Here is a 19,165-nt window from a genome sequence, read left to right as displayed (position 1 = left end):
TCCTTTCATGAGTGGGAAGTTTCTCCCCATCTACTCTGTTCAGACTCTTCATTTTGAATACCTCTATGAAATCTTCTCTCTGGTTTCTCTTCTGCATGGAAAACTGTCCCAACTTCTCCAATCTGTCTTCATAACTAAAGTTTCTCATCCCTGGAACCATTCTCAGGAATCTATTCTACATTCTCTTTAGCGCTTTCACATCTTCCCTGAAGTACGGCACCCAGAACTTTATGTAATACTCTAGTTGAGATCGAACTAATGTCTTGTACAATTTCAATATAACCTCTAAATAAAATAAAATACTGTGGATCTAAAAATCTGAAATAAAAGAAGAATATGATGGATAAACTCGGCAGCGCTGTCAGCATCTATGGAGAGAGAAACACAGTTAACGTTTCAAGTCTGTATGACTCTTCTGACTCCTATTGAAGAAGAGTCATACGGACTAATGTTAACTCAGTTTCTCTCTCCACAGATCTGCTGAGTTTATCCAACATTTTCTGTTTTAATTCAACATATCCTCCTTGCTAGTCTACTTCATGTCCCTATTAATAAAGTTGAGGATACTGTATGTTTTATTAACAGCGCTCTCAACTTGTCTTCCTAGCTTTAATAACTCCCGGAGCTTCTTCACCCCCTTCAGAATTGTATCCTTTACATTGTCTCTCCATGTTCTTCTTGCCAAAATGAATCACTTCGCATTTTCCTGCATTGAACTTAATCTGCCACTGGTCTGCCCATTCCACAACCTTGTATATGTCCTTTTGAAGTTCTACACTATCCTGCTCATAGTTCACAATGCTTCCAAGTTTCATATCATCCGCAAATTTTGAAATTATGGGTAAACCAAGGTCAAAGTAAAGTCGCCATAGTCCCAGATGACCATAGCTGCTTTCACCTTTTGACGGGGAGTGCTGACACATCGGGCGAGGGGCAAGGTTGGGAAGGGGCGAACATGAATAACCTCAGCTGGTATGGAAATTAAATCCACACTATTGGCCTCGCTGTTAAGCCAACCGAACTAAACTGTTCCCCAAGGTCTAGTCATTATATATCGGGAAGAGCTGTGGTCCCAACATTGATCTTTGCAATCTTCCTCCAGCTGGAAAAAACATTCACTAACTTCTACTCTTTTTTTGTCACTCAACCAATTTCGTAGTCATGTTGCTACTGTCTCTTTTGTTCCATGAATTATAACTTCGCTCCCAACACTGTTATGTGGCACTATATCAAATGCTTTTGAAGTCCATGTCCACAGCATTGCCCTAACAACCCTCTCTGTTATCTCTTTAAAAAAACCTCAAGTTAAATACCATTTTCCCTTAACCAAGCCGTGCTGTGTTACCTTAATTAATGTGCCTTTGTCCATGTGATTAAATCAGTCCTGAGTTACTGTTTCTAGAAGTTTCCCCACCACTGAAGATAAACCGACTGTCCTTGCACACTTTTTAAAACTGATATAACGTTTGCAATTATTCTGTCTTCTGGAGCCAGCTTAAGACTAGGGAAGATTGGAAAGTTAAGGCTTCTATACTTTTCACCCTCACTTTCCTCTGTAACCTTGGATGCATCGCATCCAATCTTTTGCTTTATCGACTTTAAATATAGACAGCCTACCTAATACCTTCTTATCAATTTTCATTCCTTCTAGTATATTAATTACCTCCTCTTTCACCATGGACTGGATAGCATCTTGCACCCTTGTTTATTTTTTTAAAATTCTATCTCCTCCAATGGTCACATGTAACTTAAACTTGTATACAAACAGACGTGAGGTCACTGAAATATGAAATGGACCAGTGGATCAATTATGTACTTAATAGAATATTTTAAGTGCTCTGATATTCTATTGCAGCTCCTTGCTGTTTTCTATATATATTTTGTGACTTTATTTTGAAAACACACTATTTTGTGCTTTGGCTTTACTGTAATTGAAAAATACATTTTTTCCTTCACTTTCTCCCGAGGCAGTGCGGGGGAGGAGGAATGAAGTAAGCTTCCTTCCAATTTTTCATTCCTAAGTGCACTTTGTGCTTACGCCTGATTTCACAGAAAAAGTATGTAACATTTTAAAACCGAATGAGTGAAGAACTGCCTTTAGTTGGTTAAACTCTTCACTCCGCTAATTTTATTTTTTCACTAGGGATTGAAATGCAGCCTTATGTGCCAATGGTCTTGCACCAGCTGGTGGATATCATTAATAGACCTAATACACCAAAAACATTACTGGAAAATACAGGTAACTCAAATGGTGATTTTGTAGGATATTGAATTTGTTGAGTATTGTTCTGATTAGGAATGTTTGAAATATATCTGAAATGTCTTTTAAAATAAAAAAATGTTTTTATTGCATAAGTAGTAATGTGCGTTGGCTATTGACAGGACATTGTTGACAATAGGTACTTTATAAAGCACCTATTCAGAATTATTTCTATCACATTGTTGATTCTAGCTTTTAGGTCAGGCTACTGGTCCTAGTGAACTATTAAAAAAAAAAAGAGATGGTAGTTCGACATGTTGGGGTTGTCCTCTCTGGAGACTCTTGGTATCCACAAAATAATTTCTGCTCTTCTCTGTATTCATTGCATAGTGGAATTAATCTTTACAAGCCTTAAATTTAGAGCAAACTTACAATATTGGATGATGAAAATTACCAAACTTTTCAATATCAAAGATGGGCATTTTGTGTAAAAGTTTGGCTTACAAAAGTTAGTCTTAAAGTGAAATTTGGTAAAATAGAAATACAGTGCACTACCATTGCATTATTTTGAGACTTGTAAGGGCGTGATAATTGGAACAAGCTTGCCAATTTAATGTCAGATGCATGGTCTGATGAATTACTTGAGAGGCAATAAAAATGGATAAGCTTTTTAAGAACTAAGCAAATTTATTTATTGTTAAAAATGAACCTATTAGAACGGTTACAAAAGGCACATGTCAAGAGCATAACTCTACTTTTTTAAATGAGTGGAACTATAGCAACGTGAAGCTCAATACACTCCAGGATAAAACAACCCATGTGATCAGCAGCCTATCGACCACCGTAAACATTCACTCCCTCCATCACCGGTGCATAGTTCTAAGTGTGTACTATCTACAAGGTGCACTGCAATAATTTGCTGAGCCGCCTTCAGCAACTGCAACCTCCACCACCTATAAGGATAAGAGCAGGTGAAATTCTGGCACCACCCTCCCCCCTTCCCCCAAACACACTGCAGGTGTAGGTATACTACATGGACTAGTGGTTCAAGAAGACCGTTCACCACCACCACCTCATGGACAGTTAAGAATCAACAACAGGTGCTAGCACTGCCAGCGATGCTCACATCCTATGAATGAAAAATAAGACTATAATATTTTTTCTGACCTGGACATTAAAATGTGCAATTGGAATACTAGAATGCAATTTACAAGAATTCTGTGGGTTCTTCAGTGTGTTCCATCTCTTTCCCCCACCCCCACCCCAAGTAACATTATGCAAAAATATTGTTTGTCTAGATATAACTGATCGCCCAGAATACTGCAGTAGCATTGTCAGATTATCTATTTTAGTTCTGCCTCCTCCAAACATTTTAGAACTCCTAGGCTGGGGAATTTCATGCTCTTATTCTGGTCAGCAACTTAGTCTCACTGAAGCAGCCTTATGCACTCACTTTTATCAGATTTTATTTTGTACGTTATATATGTATTTATTAAGTTAATGAATAATCTGTATTAAATGTAATTAGCACATATATCTCAGTGTTTAAAGTATTCCATAGTTAAACCAACATTTAAAAAGAAAAACTTACTTTGTGTAGCATTTTTCACGACATCCGGACAAGTGCCAAATTGCTTTACAGCAATTAAATGGCTCTGAAGTGGAGTTACTGCTGTAATTTAATTAATACATTTGCACTTGTTTTGTACAGAACTTGCATCTGACATGAGTTCATTTGACTCCTTTCGAAAATATATTTTGGCAGCTTCTTTGATGGTTAATGAACACCTAGAATAAGGACATTTATGTTCATAAGCTTGTTCCTCTTATGATTTAAGTACTATTTAGGTTCTTCAAATGTAAATGCAGATGTGCAGTGAGACACGGCACAGCAGCAATAAATGTGAACAAAATATTGCACGTTTAATGAAGGATAACTGATCAACTGTCCCTTTTTCTAAATATGCTGTATTGCGCCCAGGTTGAATAATTATTTCCCAAAACATTTTATGTAAACTTCTTGTGTTAATGTAAAAATGAAACGTGGTGTTTCTTTAGTTTGTGAAATGTAGCAACACTTGTCTCTTGTGTGTCTTACTTATAAGCTGACAGTGCTTTCTTCCATTCTAAATTCCCAGAATTCTAAAACACGCATAAAACACAACTACTAGTTGGTCCTAGTTCTTGATGTGGTTTTAAAATATTGTCACATGCTTTGGCAGTCTGGTTTCTTGGCTATTTTTTTCCTAGACACATCTGCTTTTTGTAAAACAAAAACATTACAGATGCTGGAAATCTGAAAGTGAAAATACTGGAAATACTCAGCAGGGCAGACCACATCTGTGGAAAAAGAAACCAGGTTGATGTTTCAGGCCAACCTCTTGAGTTAAGAATCTCTTAACTTTTTATAGTTCAGGTGTAAGGACATCAACTTGAAATGTTAACTCTGATTTTCTCTTCACAAATGTTGCCTGACCTGCTAAGTATTTCCAATATTTTGGGTTTTTCCAACTGCAATTCATAAATCTATCCCTGAAAGACCGAATCTAATTCAAAGTTTTTTTTCCTGATAAATACTTTTTCCTGATAAATAAGATTACAACATTTTAAGCATTTTCTCAGGAGTCTTCTTGAGTGAGGTGTTGCAATAAAAAAAATCAGTTTCCAAAATTAATGAGATCGTTGGCATTTTTAGTAATTTGGTTGCAAAGTGAAAAAACAGCAGATTTCTCAGGTGGGGTCCGCCGGCAATGCACCGATGCCTGCTGGTTTCCTGACGGCATGGGGTGGCCACAATGGGAAACCCTAATGGCCGGCTGTGGGAACAGAAGATCCCGCTGTCAGCAGGGGCATGCCGCGCCGGAAAACGCGGCTGGTGGACCGGAGAATCCTGCCCCAGTTTTCTGCTGAATGCAGTGTTATTCAGATTGCAAATATATTTTGTATTCTACTTGCATGTTACACAACTTGCAAGAAATTTTGTATCAATTGGCATACTTGTACAGTTTGATCAGTATATCCTACACTGAACTTTATTTTTGAATGAACATTCATCTGCTTTTCTGCATGTCTCATCAGATTGTTCATGAATGCTTGTTTTAATGAGAATGTTGCATAGTTTGTGTCTCTTGAACATAGGTTTCCCTCCTCTGCTTTATATGAATCTGCTGGATTTTTGTAACGTCCTTGTAGTTAGCTTGGAGTAATCCTTAAACCATTACTTTTTCTTTCTGAATGATAACCTTTTGTGAGTTTAAAGAGGAACACTTCTAAAACACTTGGTTCATTTCCATGTTTTACATAGTCTGACTTTTGGAATTATTTAAGCAGATATTACAAAACCTTTTGAAAATTTTTATTTTAAAATGTTTTTTCCACTTTAAGGAAAATTTTCTTTCTACCAGGCAGCACGATGGCGCAGTGGTTTGCATTGCTGTCTACGGCACTGAGGACCCGGGCTCAATCCTGGCCCTAGATCACTGTCTGTGTGGAGTTTGCACATTCTCCCCGTGCCTGCGTGGGTTTCACCCCCACAACCCAAAGATGTGCAGGTTAGGTGGATTGGCCATGCTAAATTGCCCCTTAATTGGAAAAAAAATTATAATTGGGTACTCAAAAAATTCTCTCTCCTATCAGTATAAACAATATATTTTATTGTAGTCTATACAGCTGTTTTGAAAGTTTCAAAACCCAATCCTTTTTTTTCATGGCTCTCGACTTTAAAATAATCCTTATTAATTACTAGCCCATTATAGGAAACACAATAATTGTGATTTTAACTTATGATTAAGATAAAAATAGCATTTTACATTAATCAAAGTTTAAAATTATACACTCATACATTACTACTTAAACAACAGTAAATGCTTTTGCATTTTCCCTACTTTCAAAATGAGTACTATGGCAAGCTTTTTTGTGGAGGACCGTTATACTGTCACTTTTACATTAACAGTGATTTTGCATATGTGCTTAATATAAAATTAACAGTATAATGCAGGAGGCTAATGAATACATAGAGGCCCTTTTTTAGGAATTTGCTTCATACTGGTTTGGTTTTTCAGAATGCAGTATAACTGCAGCTTCATAGAGAAGAGAGCTTTGAAATTTGACAGTAATATTAAAAGATTTTTTTCCTGAATGATAAACTGTAATTTGCATCTGTTGAAAAAAAGTCTATTGCTAAAACAGTTCAGCATTTGAGTTGAGTTTGATATTTCAGATGGACTCATATTCAGTTGGAAGGGCTAGTTTAAGATTCAGGTGTGCTTTGGGAGTGTTCCCTCTTTTGACGTACTTTTGTTTTATTTTTTTGAAGATTGCACCATAACTTCTGCCTCCCTTCAATGGGTGGTAGTTAATCTAATAATCAACACAAAAAGATGATCTTAATTTTGTTATCATACACAGATTCTGTTGATTTCTGTTTCTGAGTTATTTGTTGTTTTTTCTTTATTTTTCTCCTCCCCCTCATTTGCTCATGTCTTGGTTGGCGTTTGGTGGTGTATAACCGTGATTGCGTTACCGTAGCAATAACAATTGGTCGTCTTGGTTACGTTTGTCCTCAAGAGGTGGCCCCCATGCTACAGCAGTTTATAAGACCCTGGTGTGTATTATTCAATCTTTATTTAATTCATTTTCCTCTTCACTCTTTCTCTATCTCTTTCTCACTTATAGCAATTGTTTTCAGTTGATTGCAAATTCACAATCCTTAACCATTGCCAACCATGTGACTAATCTTGTCCTATCAGGTTTGTGATTTTTCAGTAGCACCGTTATGTGTGTATTTTTATTTTATGTTGTGGCTAACAACTAACTGATGCATGGGATAAGATTGTCACATGCTTGCAGTATTGAGAAGCTTGATTATGAACGTAAAAGCATTAAATAAATTTTCATCAGAATGATAAATTGCATGCAGAAATCTTTTTTAAAGTTATAAAAATACAGAATTTAATTTGGCTATGAGAAATATGTTCTGAAACTATTAACTTTTAAGGTCAAACACTTTGCTTGCAAACTGTGGAAGTCTATTGTATTCAGCTTGTATGAATACCAGCTTGTGTTCCACCTTGTCTTATATTCAGTCATTTGTCTTTCACATGCTGCTTTTTAAAACTGAACGGCTAAAGTAAATCTTGTAGTACTGAAAAAACTTGAGTTCTGCAAAGGATGACAGTGTTGAAATGATGGGTTAATCAAAGTACTCTTTTAAAATGGTCTTCGTTATAAAGTGTTTGATGGAATAATTATGTCACAGAACACAACCTTAGTCCTAATAATTTAACATAATTTTGAGTTTGAGTGAATATTTAAATATTTGATCATACATCGATTTCATGAAAAGGGAAACAGTTGCACCTATTTTGTAGAACTGAAAACATTGTAATCTCAGTAATTTATTGTTCATAGAGGGCACTCAAGCAGCTAAATTAACTGCACCATATATATTCCATTAAATACTATAAGTAGATTTGTGTGCAGTTCTTTAGTGCATTAAAACCAGTCTCTACATAACCCCTGTTTATATACATGAACTTTTTTTAACACTATTGAACAGGTGTACTTCCCTGCGAAACATAAGGGATAATGAAGAAAAAGATTCTGCTTTCCGTGGCATTTGCAGTATGATTGGTGTCAATCCAGGAGGAGTCGTACAGGTGATAAATTGAGACCGGTTCATTCGCTAGCTTTTTAGTAATGATACAGTGATTAAAAATAGGAGTCAAAAACGTTATTTATATTTGATTTCCTGAAATGTGATTTTTTTTTTTTTTTTTTTTTTTTGACAAAAAAAGCAAGTGAATGCTGCCTAAAATCTTCAGAATAAACAACAGCATAGAGCCCACATAATAAAATGTACGAACGTTTAAAGTTTTCAATATAGTTTGCAGCAGTTTCTAGAATATTTCATTAAAGTTGTTTAACATTGTTTTGTCTTTTGGTTTCGGCATCAAGTCTTGTCTATCTGTTTTTACTTCCGTTTGTACAGAAGGTATGTGACTGGCAGCCTAGCATGTCCAGGGACCATCACCCAGTGTTTGGGTTCTTATTGGCCTGATACTAAACAAGGTTGTTCTTTTCATTCAAGATTTTTGAAGAAAAATATTAGAGAAGGGAGAGTAACATTGTCCTAATTTTGGGAAAATGCGAGTTGAAATGTTTTAGGCAGTTTTGAGACAGTGGCTGCATAGAATTACAACAAATCGATTGTCAGTTTTTCACTGGATTGCATTTAGCTTGGTGCAGGTAGTCATTAACCCATCCAATCCAAGGTAAGTGAAAATCTAAATATGCTGCCCTAGTGAGCAGAAATGAACACTGAATCTGATCAAATTAAGCGCGCTCCTGCAGTGACGTTGAGAAAGTTTGTGAAACAAACTGGACAAAATGGTATTCCAAGATGGAACTTCACTGGTTACACAATACGGAAAATTAAGTATAACGTTCGACACTCCAGGGTTACTGATAACCAAGGTATAACCCAAACCATAGGCAGAAGTGTCCAGAAAAACAAAAGGACTGCATGGAAAGAGCCGCAGACGAACTACCTTCGATACAACTGGAAACTCAATGTAACTGCACAGCACAGCAGGGTACCCAAATATATTGTGGTCTGAAATGATCATAGCACAACTGGGTTCTAGCTCCCAATGAGGACCTTTTTATCGCTATCAACAGGTTACTGAGTCTGGTAAGTGACACAAATTAGACTATCATCTGTGTTTTCTGGTTACAAAATGTAATATCAGCATAATAAAACTCAATCTTCTAATGTACATGACAGTATTATTTGGCAAGATCTTTTAATTACTGAAATGTACATCCATAATTATTTTCCTTGCTTGCAATAAATGTGAAAAGCTGCTTTCAGCAAATTTATTACTTAAATAGTTGTTAATGTAGAGTCAAAAGTTGAATACTATATATAGAATTTACAGTGCAGAAGGAGGCCATTTGGCCCATCGAGTCTGCACCGGCTCTTGGAAAGAGCACCCCACCCAAGGTCAACACCTCCACCCTATCCCCATAACCCAGTAAACCCCACCCAACACTAAGGGCGATTTTGGACACTAAGGGCAATTTATCATGGCTAATCCACCTAACCTGCACATCTTTGGACTGTGGGAGGAAACCGGAGCACCCGGAGGAAACCCACGCACACACGGGGAGGATGTGCAGACTTAGCACAGACAGTGACCCAAGCCGGAATCGAACCTGGGACCCTGGAGCTGTGAAGCAATTGTGCTATCCACAATGCTACTGAATGCTATCTTCTGTTTCCACAGATAACTCTTGTCAGCATTTCCAAGAAAAATGCATTTGATGTTGACATCGTCCTTTCATGCCTGCGAAACCTAGGGACTATAGTTATGACTACAGTGGAACAGGAGAGGTTCAACATTATCAAAGTAGATTTGTAACATGTCAGACGTTTTGCACCAAAATCCTTTTAAAAATTCTTGGGTTGTTGGCTTCATGGAGATGGTCAAGATATACTGCTCATCTTTATTTGCCATTGAGAAGGTGGTGGGCAGTATTGAACCACTGCAGTCTGTGGTGAAGATGCTCCCATAAAACTGCTCAATGCTGACCCAGTAATAATAAAGGACCAGTGATATATGTTCAGATCAGGGTGATATGCCAATTTGGAGGCGATAATGTCCCCAAACAACTGTTGCTTTTGTGTTTCTAGGTGGTGGAGGTTACACTTTGGGAGGTGTTGTTGAAGAAGCTCTGGCAAAGTGCTGCAGTAGACCTCTTAGATTGGACACCAGTTTAAGGGGAAATGGCAACATAGCATTAAGGTCATTGGACTAGTAAACCAAAGACCCAGGCTTATGTTCTTGGGACACAGGTTCAAATCCTACCACAACAAATTCAATTAATAAAATCTGGAATTCAAATTCTTAGTAATGGTGACCATGAAACTATCATTGATTGTTGTAAAGACCCATCTGGTTCACCAATGTCCTTTTAGGGAAGGAAATGCCACCCTTGCTTGATCTGGCATGCATGCACCAAATCCACAGCAATGTGGTTGGTTGACTCTTAACTGTCCTCTGAAATGACCAGCAAGCCATTCAGTTCAAGGGCAATTAGGGACAGCAAATGCTGACCTTGCCAGTGATACCCATATCCCATGAAATAATACATTTTTGAGAAAGTTATGGAGGGGGTTGTTGCTTGGACTGGTGGATGAAGTGTCAATCACGTGGGCTGGTTTATCCGAAATGACGTTGAGTTTCTGGACTGATGTTTCAGCTGTACCAATCCAGGGCAAGTTGTCATCAGTGTATATGTGGGAACCTACACTGCTTTAGATGATACCAAGTGGAAGCATTTAGAACAGAAATGGGAGAGGGCCAAGGATTATTGTTGTTGACTTCCTCGATTTGAGGCTCCTGTCTAGTGAGGGTCACTGTTTTATGGCATGGGTCTTCATGACTGGCTGTTTCTCGACATACTGAACTTTGCGCACATGGAACAGGATGCCCTACCACTTAGTGGGATCTGGAGTTCAGCCGTTGCTTCCTTTTCTTCTCTGCCGCTGCTCTGTCTCATCATTAAGACATTGTGACTCAAAGCCATTGCAATTTCGAACACTTGAAGCAAGCTTCTCCCAGTAATTAATGCCAATGCTGCTGCACTTTAAGGAGAGCTTCAGAGTGTCTTTGAAATGTTTTCTATGTCCTCTCCCGGAATATTGGCCATTTGAGAGTTCAGAAACCGGTTCTGTTAGAGGAATCACTTTTCAGTCATCTGGATACAGTGCCCTGTCAATCAGGCAGAAGGTACAGAAGTCTGAAGACCTGCACATCCAGACATAGGAACAGCTTCTTCCCACAGCTACAAGACTCCTCACTGACACTCCCTTGGAATGACCTGTTCCCTGTAAAAACACTGTTCACGACTCCCTATGCTGCTCTTGCTCATGTATTTACTTTGTTTGGCCCCTTGTTCCGCACTGTAAATGTACCGTGTACGTTACCTCGGCCGCAGAAAAATACTTTTCACTGTACTTCGGTACATATGACAAATCAAATCAAAAATTGACTTGCAGGAATTTTGCCTGGATGCTTCAAGAAAGATGCTAGCATTCGACAGTCCTCCATTTGCGTCAGGAGGTCGAGCCATTTTTGACGGAATTGTTTCTTGTGTGACGCTGATACCCAGTCCAGGTCTCTGCAGTATAGGGGTTTGGTGATGACAACTTCACTGTACACTCGGAATTTTGTTGATTTCCAGAGGTCTTTGTTGTCAAGCCTTTGCAGTTATTCCTCTGGCTAAGAATAGATATGGAATGTAATCAGTTGAGGGCACTCTCACCCAGATGGATGACAGCGGAGAGGCATTGGAGGAGGATAGTGTTGTGAACTGTGCCAAAGGCTGTAGGTACATTGAGAAGGGCTTCGCCAAAATTTCAATAGATGTAGATGCAATCCAGTTAGACCAGGAATTTTATCCTCTTAAGTTTGTCTAGCTTATCAATAATGTTCCACTTTCTATTCTGAATTTCTCTTGGGTCATGTGCACCATGTTAGTTTCCCCAAATAAATACTGAGGCAAAGTAAATATTATTTCTGTCATTTCAATATAATTGTTTGTTTGGTGATCATGTATTCCTACTTGGTCCTATCCATAACCTGATTTTGCTTTTGTTGCTTGTGTGTCTATCGAATATGATTTATCTCCCTTGATAATTTAATTTTGTTGTTCCACTTTGCCTTTAATTGTTTTTCTTTAAATCATTTTGTATTCTTTATATCTTACGCTATTATCTCCCCCTTTGTGGCTCTTTACTCAGTGTATTCCTTCTCAATTTTACCCTGATACATCGATGGTGTGCCACTGACTGGCTCTTGGTGTTTAGTAGTAAATATTCCGTAACTTTATTGATCATTGTTTTAAATATTTCTCACTCCTGTACCATTTTCCATGTTTATCAGAAATTTGTTTTCGAGTGTGCTTTCTCATTTTCTAAAATTGGCCTTTTTCCAATTTATTACTGAGTCTTTGTTTTAAGTATGTCCATATGATTATTCATCTGAACTTTCTTATATTGTGATCATTTGTCTGGTGTATCTTTACATGCCTCTTACGTTAGGTGGCTGGTTTAGTTGGATAAAACTGAAAATTATATGCAAATAGAATAAATCCGTAATTGATATACTTGTGCTTCATGTTCATTATTGAGATAAATCCATTTGGGACAATGGGAGTTAACACTGAAAATACGTTTTAGTGCCTGAAGTGATACTTTTTGAAAATAAATAATTTGGTATTAAAATTGCAAAACTTTAAAATGATGCCCAGTATGAAGCATGAACCAGTATGAATCCAGGTTCTATTTATCGGTAAGGAAGGAACAAGGTTAAATTGTGATTTCTGTGCTGTGCATCTGCAAACTCATTTGGTTCCTGATTTTGATTTGTTTCTAACCTAATGAATATCTACTAAATCCTGTTTCAAATGAGGAGCGAAAAGGGGGCTAACGTTTCGAGCCTGGATGACATGACTCCTTGTCAAAGTCATCCAGACTCAAAACATTAGCTCCCTTCTCTCCACAGATGCTGTCAGACCTGTAATACTTTCAGCTTTAGTTTCAGATTCCAGCATCCACAGTAATTTGCTTTTATCTACCTGTTTCAAATGTGCTTTGATTTTTTTCAGGTCTGGCAGTAACATCAATGTTGTTAACTTAGTTCTGAACTATCTAAATGCTAACTTTTTAAGTGAATAACAGTTAGACAAGAAATTGAACACTGATCTCCAGAGAGCTGTTTGATTTATATTAGCATCCCTATTGCCATTTCATGCAAAAACGCTTACTTTTTTAAAGCATGTTATATCAGAATTGTTCAAATGTGTTTTTTCTTCCAGGACTTCATTTTTTTCTGTGATGCAGTTGCCTCTTGGATTAGTCCAAAAGATGACCTTCGAGATATGTTCTACAAGGTAACCGGTTTCTTTGTTTTGTCCCTGGAATTGCTTGTTTTGGTTCCTTTAGAGTGAGAATAAAAACAGGAATGATAAACTTTTCATTTTTTCTAAATATCTGGCATTATTTGATGTCTACAAATTGACATTTGTTTTATTTCAATGTACAAGAATGTTGAAATTCGCTCTGGAGAAATTGCGTATTTTTTAACGGTTTTCTCATTGGCTTAAAGATCTGTTGTGACAACAGGTTTTTCAGCTAGGGGAGTTTACCTTAAAAGATTGTAGATGCAGCCAAGATGGTCTTTGACATACTCCGTGTAAACCAGTTGGAGCATGCCACCAACATTTAAATGGCACCAATTGAGTAATCTTGTTTGTGACTCTTGATCAGTTAATAAATATTTTCTGTGGAGTTGCCAGGTTTCTAAAAATATTGATTTTTGGTGCGGCGGTTTCTACAGCAGTGATCTTGTATTTCATTATTTGTGAAACAAGGAGTTTTCTTGCAAAGGAAACCTATGGAGTTTAAGACCAAAGTGGCCTGGGGAGTGTTCTGAAATGGGTTAATTGTTTTTTTGATTATACATCATTTTGTTTCAAGTAGTCTCCATGTGATTGAAGGTTGCCATGAGGGTATAAACAGTTTAAAAAAAACAAAAGGTAAATAGAAAGCTAATTGCAGTGAGGTTGGTGTTTTCTATTTGGTAGCTCAGAATGCATTGCAAATTCCTGCAAAGAGGAAATCTGCAAGATTCTCTGAATGGAACAGTTTTATTTGGCAGTCTTTGAACAGAACCTGATGCTGAAGCAGGTCTCTGAAAATAGGAAGACATACTGTGCGTTATTCAGTTGGAAAGAGCAGAGAGCTGAAGAATGCAAGGTCAAGGGGATTATGAATTGAAGTAGACCCATTCCTACTGTTTGTGTTGTCAGCCCACCAGACTGTTCAAAGGGGTTAGAGAATGGCATCTCTGGGGATTCTGTGCCACCAGGACTGTGGTGACCTGAGTGAGAAAGGGTTTATGGGGTCGGTGTTGACCCTGACAGGTCATCAGATGGAATACCATTGCTGGTTAATGCGACTTGAGAGCAAAAGCAATTGAGTGGGAATTCAAAAGCCTTAAAAAAACAAGAGGCCGAGTTGGAAACACTGCAAAACTGCATGGCGTCCTACATTTGTGTGAGGAACAATATCCTGCGGGGCAGATTTGCTAGTGCTACGAGGGAAGGTTTAAAGAGGTGGGATCCTCAACAGCAAAGAAGCAAATGAGGGGCTGGAAGGAGATGCAGTACTCAGCAACGGCAAGCTGAATAGACATGCTAGGCAGGAGCACGGCAGGGAGCTGGGCAAACCTGTTGGATTAAATAGCATCTATTTCAATGCAAGATGGCTGACAGGTAAGGCTGATGACCTCAAGGCATGGATAGGTAAATGGAATTGGGATATTATAGCCATAACTGAAAGATGGCAATGGGGGGACAGGACTGGCAGCTTTATGTTCCAGGGTTCAGATGCTTTAGGCGGAACAGAGGTGGAGGAAGGGGAGTTGCATTTTTGAATAGGGGGAGCATCACGGCCGTAGTCAGAAGTTAAATAACTGAGGGATCATCCAGCGAGGCTTTGTGGGTGGAACTAAGAAATAAGAAGGGGATGGTGACCTTATTGGGGTTGTACTGTCGGCCCCCAAATAGTCAATGGGAATTAGAAGAACAAATATGCACGGAAATCGGGGAGACTTGCAGGAGTCATAGGGTTGTCATAGTAGGGGATTTTAATTTTCCTATCATAGACTGGACTGCCGTAGTGTTAAGGGCTTATATGGGGTGGATGGAATTTGTTCAGTGTATTCAGGAAAGTTTCCTCGGGCAGTATATGGAGGGTCCTATTTGGGAAAGGACAAAACTTGACCCACTCTTGGGAAGTAGGGCAGGACAAATGACTGAGATGATGGTGGGGGACCACTTTGGAACCAGTGACCATAGTTCTTTTAATTTTAAAATAGTATTGGGAAGGGGCTAAACTGGTCCACAGGTACAAGTTCTAAATTAGGACAAGGCGTATTTTGATGGAATTAGACAGGCTTGCAAGGGTTGATTGGAGTAGCTTGTTTGAGGGCAAAGGGACCTCTGGCAAGTGGGAGGTCATTAAAAATGAAATAGCTAGAGTTCAGGGTCTATATGTTCCTGTTAGGGTGAAGCGCAAGGCTGGCAGGAGCAGTATACCCTGGATGACAAAACATATTGAGGCTTTGGCCAGGAAAAAGGAGACATGGCTCGGGTACAAGCAACTGGAATCAAGGGATTCCCTGGAGGTCTACAGGGCATACAGGAGTATACTCGAGAAGGAAATTAGGAGGACAAAAAGGGGGCATGAGGTAGCTTTGGCCGAGAGGATCAAAGTGAATCCAAAGGGATTCTTTAAATATAATACCGGAAAAAGAATAACTAGAGAGAGAATAGGACTCCTCAAGGACCAAAGTGGACACGTATGGAACCGCAGGAGATGGGCCAGGTTCTCAATGAATATTTATCCTCCGTGTTTACCGTAGAGAAAAACATCAAAACTTGGGAACCTCAGAAGGTTAGTGACGATATATTGGGGACAGTTCGCATTACATAGAGGAGGTGATGGGTGTATTAAAACGTATGAAGGTGCATAAATCTCATGGCCCTGACCAGGTATATCCAAGAACACCGGAAAGCGACAGACAAAATTGCGGGAGCACTAGCTGAGATATTTGCATCATCATTAGCCATGGCTGAGGTACCAGAAGACTGGAGGGTAGCATTTGCTGTGTTCTTATTTAAGAAGGGCTGCAAAGAAAAACCTGGGAGTTACAGACCGGTAAGCCTAACATCAGAGGTGGGTAAATTACTAGAGAGGATTCTGAGGGATAAGATATATAGGCATTTGGAAAGACGTTTGATTAGGAATAGTCCGCACGGCTTTGTGCAGGGGAGATGATGCCGTACAAATTTGTTAAGAGTTCTTTGATGAAGTGAGCAGGAAGGTTGATGAGGGCAGGGCGGTAGACATGGTCTACATGGACTTCAGTAAGGCTTTGATAAAGTTCCACATGGTAGGCTTCACTGGCAGGTTTAATCACCTGGATTCCAGGGAGAACTGACAAATTGGATATCAATTGGCTTGATGGTCGGAAGCAGAGGGTAATGGTGGAAGGATGCCTGTCGGGACTGGAGGCCTGTGACTAATGGTGTGCCTCGGGGGGTCAGTGCTGTATATCAGTATATCAACTATTTGAATGAGAATGTACAAGGCATGATGAGTAAGTTTGCAAATAACACTAAAATAGGAGATATTGTAGACAGTGAGGAAGGTTATCAAAAATTGCAGCAGGGGCCAAGAAATTACAAATGGAATTCAATACAGATATGTGTGAGGTGTTGCATTTTGGAAAGCCAAATCAAGGTAGGACTTTCACGTTGAATGGTAGGACCTTTGGAACAGAGGGACCTTGGGAGTTCAGGTGCACGGTTCTCCAAAGGTGGAGTCACAGGTAGATAGGGCAGCGAAGAAGGCTTTTGGCATGCTGACCTTCATGAAGGCTTCTATACTCAGAGCATTGAGTTTAGAAGTTGGGAAGTTGTGTTGCAGTTGTACAGGACATTGGTGAGGCCGCACCTGGAGTATAGTGTTCAGTTTTGGTCGCCTTGCTATGGGAAAGATGTTATTAAACTGGAGAGAGTGCAGAAGAGATTTACAAGGATGTTGCCAGGACTCAAGGGACTGAGTGATAGGGAGAGATTGGACAGGTTAGGACTTTGTTCTTTGGGGCGTAGGAGACTGGAGGGGTGATCTTACAGAGGTGTATAAGATCATGAGAGGAATGGATAGGGTGAATGCACTCCGTCTTTTCCCAGGGTTGGGGAATCGAGAACTAGAGTGCTTGGTTTAAGTTAAGAGGGGGAAAAATTAATGGGAAACTGTGGAGCAACTTTTTTACATAGAGGGAGGGTGGTACTTATGTGGAATGAGTTACTGGAGGAAGTAGTTGAGGCAGGGACATTGACAACATTTAAACGGTATTTGGACCGATACGTGGATAGAAAGGTTGAGAGGGATATGGGTGAAATGCAGGCAAATGGGGTTAGCTTAGGTGGGTCTTTTGTTTGGCATGGACCAGTTTGGGCTGAAGGGCCTGCCTCCATGCTGTAGATTCTATGAACAATGCGAGTGCTTTTACTTTATAAGATGAATCTTTGTTGACTATTTGAAGTGAAATTCGAGTTTTTATTTCAAATATTCTTCACCTTGAGTTAACGTGGATGCAGGGTAGGGGATGTGGGAGGTTAGTGGTGGTGGCAGTGTAAGGGGTGGTGATGATGGGATGGGGGTTTGGGGCAGTGGGAAGGTAGGTAACTTGGGTGGGTGGAATGGGGGTAGGAGTCACTTCTAATTGGTACAGCAAAATTAAATACTGTGCACGCTGCAAAATTCTCCTTTGAATTCAAGCCAGCGTATAAACAGCAGACTAAACTTTCCTTAGATGGGCACAATTCGAATGAAATGCTGTGTTGATGTACAGAGGCTTGAGAATCATCAATATAAATGTAAGAATCTAAACCATGAGTCATGCGGAACAGGGTGTTGACTCTCGCACTTTATTGCTCTTGAAAAGCCTGTCACTAGGAGATTGCTTTTACAAATCTCTACATCACCTTAGGTTCACACCAGATAAGTTGCAAATTCACCATGCACAGCCCAATTTGTATGCCAGCTTCTAGTGGAAGGGAAAACAATCCAGTTCTAGAGTTACAGCTGTATTAAGGTTTTGTGCCATGGATCATTCTTTGAAAAATTCAGATCAACAATTCAATCTTAAGTTTTTCTTGAGCTAGTAGATGTCTGACAAATCCTGGTGATAGTGTCATTAGTGCAAAAGGAATTGTTGCCATTTATGGTATATTGTGGGTTGGCACCAGTGAACTCTGAATGGAGTGGTTGTATTAGCTACAGAGTTGAATTGTTTTGTAAATCTAGTATGGCTCTAGCCACTTTCCTAATACCAGTTGTGTTCTGTGATTCATTATCTTTGGAGAATCAGCATTGGGTCTCCAATTTCACCATTGCCACAGTCACTCTGCCTACTGCATGCAGAAAGAAAAACAAAACCTATTTATACAGCACCTTTCACTGTGTCCCAATTCACTTCTCAGCTCATTCCGCCCTTTTGAGTTGTCACTGGTCTAATGTAGACAAATTGTGGAGCAGGCTTGAGTAGCCGCACAGCTGGCTCCTGATCGTAATATGCATGATTATAGGCAAGATGACTTTTGCCATCCATAATTATCTTGCGAAGAGTGTGAAATCAAGGCTGGAGTTCTGTTTATTTTGTTGCTAATCAAAGTTTACTCATGGGCTTTGTGGGGTGAAATTATCAGGTCTATGGACAGGTCTATGCAATGGGCTCAAAGTGAATCAGTAAACTTTACATTGCATGTGATTCGCATCTTTTCCATTGACTTCAATTTATGTCTTTTAGTCAATTAACTATTATGCGTGCTTTTGAGTGTTTTTGAGGTATTGAAATATTGTGATGAAGTTGTTCTGCATAGTAGATATTGAAAATCTATTGTGAAAAGCAACAGAGAAGATTCCTCAGACTTACTGATCAAGGGAACACAGACAAAATTGTAAACCATTCAGTCTTTCTCCTCTGGCCTCTTAATGGTTGTGTTGCACCGAGACAATCAAGGGCTCTAACGCTTCTCACTGACAGTGCAGGCCTATATGGTTCAATCATTTTGGTTTGTTGCTCAGGAGTCATTTGATTTTTCTACCCTGTGACATTACTGATCAACTAGAATCCAATTACATAATTTGTATGAAATAATTATATTGAATAATATCATGCACCAAGGCAGAAGTACTTCAGAATGAAAAAGATCTTGTGCAGTTTACCTGGGCTGCAAATATTGAATCCTTCTCTCAAATATGGTGTAATGTGCAGAATACAGTGTTTTAAATAACCAATAGGATTTTGTTCTGTTAAATTAATTTTG

The 19,165-nt window shown here is 39.0% G+C and overlaps 1 protein-coding gene across 7 annotated transcripts in view; it reads left to right on the top strand.

Annotated features, from left to right (window-relative positions):
• The window catches only part of tnpo1 (transportin 1), a 233,726-nt gene that overhangs the window by 204,289 nt on the left and 10,272 nt on the right, over positions 1 to 19,165 (top strand). For 6 of the 7 annotated variants that reach the window (XM_072516131.1, XM_072516134.1, XM_072516135.1 and 3 more), the window contains exons 20-23: positions 2,144 to 2,239; positions 6,728 to 6,803; positions 7,758 to 7,857; positions 13,082 to 13,156. In XM_072516131.1, coding sequence (XP_072372232.1) covers positions 2,144 to 2,239; positions 6,728 to 6,803; positions 7,758 to 7,857; positions 13,082 to 13,156 — 347 coding nt within the window. Of the gene's footprint in view, positions 1 to 2,143; positions 2,240 to 6,727; positions 6,804 to 7,757; positions 7,858 to 13,081; positions 13,160 to 19,165 lie in introns of those variants that run through there. The other variant, XR_011949032.1, reaches the window with a different exon arrangement.

Source organism: Scyliorhinus torazame, chromosome 9 (genome assembly GCF_047496885.1).
Source record: "Scyliorhinus torazame isolate Kashiwa2021f chromosome 9, sScyTor2.1, whole genome shotgun sequence".
Classification (NCBI taxonomy): domain Eukaryota; kingdom Metazoa; phylum Chordata; class Chondrichthyes; order Carcharhiniformes; family Scyliorhinidae; genus Scyliorhinus; species Scyliorhinus torazame.
Note: the sequence above shows the minus strand (reverse complement) of the source record. Positions and strands in the feature narration are given on the sequence as shown.